The 4,687-nt window shown below is 35.8% G+C and overlaps 1 protein-coding gene across 1 annotated transcript; it reads left to right on the top strand.

Annotated features, from left to right (window-relative positions):
• The first annotated feature begins 2,740 nt into the window (after positions 1-2,740).
• On the top strand, positions 2,741-3,676 carry LOC147684493 (olfactory receptor 1C1-like). The gene has a single exon (XM_086939658.1). The coding sequence runs from the start codon at positions 2,741-2,743 to the stop codon at positions 3,674-3,676; it is 936 nt and encodes a 311-aa protein (XP_086795784.1).
• The last annotated feature ends 1,011 nt before the right edge of the window (positions 3,677-4,687 follow it).

Here is a 4,687-nt window from a genome sequence, read left to right on the forward strand (position 1 = left end):
ATCATTTTTTTTATTTTATTTAATATTATTGAATTAATTTAATTATTATTAATTATAAATAAATATATTTATGTATTTTTTTATATTATAAATTAAATATATTAATTTAAGTAATTTTAAAAATAAGTATGAGTATAGGAGTATATGTTTTGGGGTACTGAGGTATATGTTTTGGGGTATTTTTAGGTTTTAGGGGTATTTTTAGGTTTTAGGGCTGTGTTTGGGTTTTGGGGTACAGGGGTATTTTTAGGTTTTAGGGTTGGGTTTGGGTTTTGGGGTATAGGGGTATTTTTAGGTTTTAGAGCTGGGTTTGGGTTTTGGGATAAAGGGGCATTTTTAGGTTTTAGGGTTGGGTTTCGGTTTTGGGGTACAGGGGTATTTTTAGGTTTTTGGGCTGGGTTTGGGTTTTGGGGTACAGGGGTATTTTTTAGTGTTCAGACTTTAAAAAAATTAAATTGATTAAATTAATTAAATTAATCAAATTAAATTAAATTAATTAAATTATATTATTTACAATATATAAATTAATTAAATTTCATTATTTAAATTAAATTAATTAAATTAAATTAATTACAATTTTTTTTTAAAATTATTTAAATTAAATTAAGTAAATTACATTGAATTAATTAAATTATATTAATTCCTTTTTTAATTGGATTAAATTAAATTAATTTTCTTAATTTAATTCATTTAATTTAATTACAATTTTAAAATTAATTAAATAAAATTATTTAAATTAAATTAATTAAATTAAATTAATTACATTTTTTAAATTAATTATATTATATTAATAGAATTAAATTTATTAAATTAAACTATTTACTATTTCTAAATTAATTAAATGAAATTAATTAAATTAAATTAATTAAATTAACTTAATTACATTTTTTTTAAAAGATATACTTACCTATACTTACGTTGTAATGGCATGCGTTGTAATAGTATCTACTATGTAATGACATGCGTTGTAAAGGCATGCATTGTAATGGATCCTGCGTTGTAAAAATTGCGATGTAACGGTCTGCGTTGTAAAATAACGCGTTGTAACGTCATACATCCCCTATGGGTACATAAACATCACATCTTGCTGAAAGAGAAAGAGGAGATCAGGACTTCCAATGCAACACACTGCCTTGAGACGCTGAAGTCCTCGCATGCAGATACTCCAGCTCGCAGTGGTCTGACATCTCTTGTGGGGTGTCCAACTTAAGACCAGGATGGGGTCTCACAGTCTCTCACTTCAGGTAGTGGGGGTTGAATTTATCGTAGAGGGATTCTTGGATTAACACCTACATACACATGAGGTACACTTAGGTACATCCAGTTAGGGTAGCATCATAGGAGTACGCATTATATTATCATATATTTGATATATATAATCGTGATTATAGTAGAATGGTAAAAATCCACCATCCTTTTACTTTCTTAGTGCTTCTAGTCATGTATATCTGTTACTGTCTAATGATTGTTACAGCACATCTATTTTACACAAGAATAACGGCTGTTCATAAATATTTATTGAAAACTTCTCTACTGTTTATTCTGTGTATCTCTCTGAGACTGGGTGAGCACGAGGGACTGAGGGAAAAGTAGTACACTGTTTCCATGGTCCTAAGGGATTAGGGTTGTCATGTTCGATGGCTGCCAAGAACTATTCTCTCCTTGGTAAGAGGGGTTTCTAGTACACTGTGAGCTAACATGCCCGGTGGGGGTGCACAGAATAAATCTGGCACCAATCCTACAGTGTATGTTGTTGAAACAGGCAGATTCTATATGGGTCTTATAGGAAATATACTACACACCAGGCATAAAAAAAGACTCTAGAAACCACTAAATTTTCTTTAAGTGAGCATTACTGTGCTGAGAGGTTTTTAACCAATTCCACATACTGCCACAAAGTATATGAAGAGAGTGATGATGCAAGCACATTTATGGGCTGAAGACCTCAAAAGAAATATCTAAAAGAACCTGTATTTCACAAGATTAGCCACTTGTCTGGATTACCATGATGATGTACTGATTAAAAGGGACCATTAATAATTACCTTGTTTCCATGCATCCAAAATTACTGTTAGCTAGTTTTGCTAGAATTTCAGTGGAAAGACAGTAACTGGGATCACAACTATTTTGTAATTCCTTAATTCTTTCCTAGTATTTCACACAGACATTTCAGCTGCCAAAATCATTGACTCAGAAGAAACTTTTCTGCTTGTCCCCAACTACCAATCATAAGCAAGGCATTCCTCAGGGAAATATATTCCCTTATTAGGAGTCAAATTGTGAGATGAAGTCAAGGTTTCTATCAAGATTATGGTCTCTCTCGCTCTTACTTTGAAAAACCAGTTCCCTACAATCTCCAATAAGGCATAGATGATCCATCAGTTTGGGTAAGGAGGAATATCATGAAGGCATGTAGGCGAAGAATGTGCCCCTGTATGCATGGAGAAAAAGTGTGAGGGAGAAATATTGAAACAGAGTATGGAGTGAAAGGGGTATTGAGTGTATATAAAAAAAAGATCTTGAAAAGAAGGCTAAAGTGACAGCAATGACGTTAAAACATCCCATGTTATCATGCATGGAACATGCCTGCTCATTCACACAGGACATACCGTATAATTGTGCCCTTTATAATGTCTCATAAATATGAGGAAAAATGTTATATGCAACCACATTATACTTACCTGACAGCCATAACTAATATATTTTCTATCATTATCTGTCTTCATACAGTATGTTAAATATGGATAAAGACAATCAAACTACAGTGACAGAATTCATCCTTTTTGGATTTTCCGACCTCCTTGAGTATCAGAACATCCTCTTTGTCCTCTTTTTATTCGCATACATTACAACATTTTTTGGAAACATTGTTATCACTGGATTGATTGTCAGCGACTCCCATCTCCACACGCCCATGTACTTTCTCCTCTGTTGCCTGTCAGTGATAGATATCTGCTTCCCCTCTACCACCATTCCCAACCTGTTAATCAATCTCCTTCAGGAAACTACGACCATTTCATTTGCCAGCTGTTTTACACAGATGTTCTTCTTCCTCTCCTTTGCTAACATGGAAAGTTTCCTCCTGGCCCTGATGGCCTATGATAGGTATGTAGCCATCTGTCAGCCTCTCCATTACACCCTGATGATGAGCGGAAAGCTCTGCTTACTCCTGATATCTGGATCATGGGCCATTGTCTGTCTGCATTCATTGCTGTATGCAGTGTGGAGCTCCCGGCTAACATACTGTGGGACCAACAAGATCTATCACTTCTTCTGTGAGAATATACTAGTCAACCAGCTCTCCTGCTCAGACCTCATGAATATTACACTTGTAGGATTAGTAGAGGGGAACTTCTTTATGATTATACCTGCAATCTGCATTGCTGTCTCCTATGGTCACATCATCACCACCATAATGAAGATGCCAACTGCTGTAGCCAAGCGCAAGACCTTTTCCACCTGCTCTTCTCACATTAGTGTTGTCACACTCTTATATGGTTCAGCACTTGCTGTATATGTACAGCCTCCTACACCTATGCCAGATCCCTCTGACAGGATCGTGAGTATAATGTATATTGTGGTGGCCCCTCTGATGAACCCTTTCATCTACACTTTGAGAAATAAAGACATTAAAGGAGCCCTGAGGAAAGCACTTGTTAGGCAGCTATTTAGGTAACATTGGGTTTAAACACAACTCTTGTCTGGTTTTATTTTTACCAGCCAAGGACATGGCAGAGGAAAGTGAAATTTGATTGTGAACGCTCTGGTTTTGTAAGACTTGTAGAGTGGCAGTGATGCAGGACCTATGGAACGACTACACCTATAGAGCCCATGATGTGGTGCCCACACTCTTCCATTTGAATGAATGTCTACCTAAACCCTTATAATGAGTGAGGATGGTAAAAATAAACAGGAAGACACAAAATTGCTTTTTCTGGTGTCTCTGTGGTTAGAACTGGTTAAAAATAGTTTCCAGGTAAGTTATATCAGTCACACAGTCATTAATCTTGATTTGACTGCAAGCCATAAAAGATCAAATTGATAAAATACAAGCGATTATCAATATGAATTATTTCGGAGCAATGTGATTAACTCCTGCATTGGTGACAAAGAAGTTAGGATTTTGTCTTAAGTTTGTCTTAAGACAGATTTAAGACAAACTTAAGACAAAATCCTAACTTAAGTCTGTCTTAAGTCTGTCTTAAGACAAACTTAAGACAAAGTCCTAACTTCAGAGAATACCAAAAGTAGTAAGTTTAAGATTTTGTCTTAAGTTAATTCTGTGAATCGGGCCCTTGGTACATAGGCACAACTGGGTGGGGAGCTGGTTCCAGTAGTGTTGGGCAAGATTGGAAAAAGCTTTGCCACCCATGCAGGCTAATTTGAAGCGCTGGATGTGGAGGAGCACTTGGTGACTCGATCGCAGTAACCTGGAGGGTGTATATCTGACCAGTTTGTCAGACAGATATCTTGGGCCCATGTTGTTTAGGGCTTTGTATACCATGCAACAGACATTAAACATAATTCTCTTTTATACAGGCAGCCAGTGTAGTTTTCGAAGTAGCATGATGGATACCGTTCTGAGGGTGGTTGGGCATTAGTAACCAAACGGGCTGCAGTGGTTTGCACTACTTGTAGATTTTGAGGGAGATTTCCTTTGCAGAAATCAATAGGGCATTGCAATAGT

Source organism: Lissotriton vulgaris, chromosome 10 (assembly GCF_964263255.1).
Source record: "Lissotriton vulgaris chromosome 10, aLisVul1.2, whole genome shotgun sequence".
NCBI lineage: Eukaryota > Metazoa > Chordata > Amphibia > Caudata > Salamandridae > Lissotriton > Lissotriton vulgaris.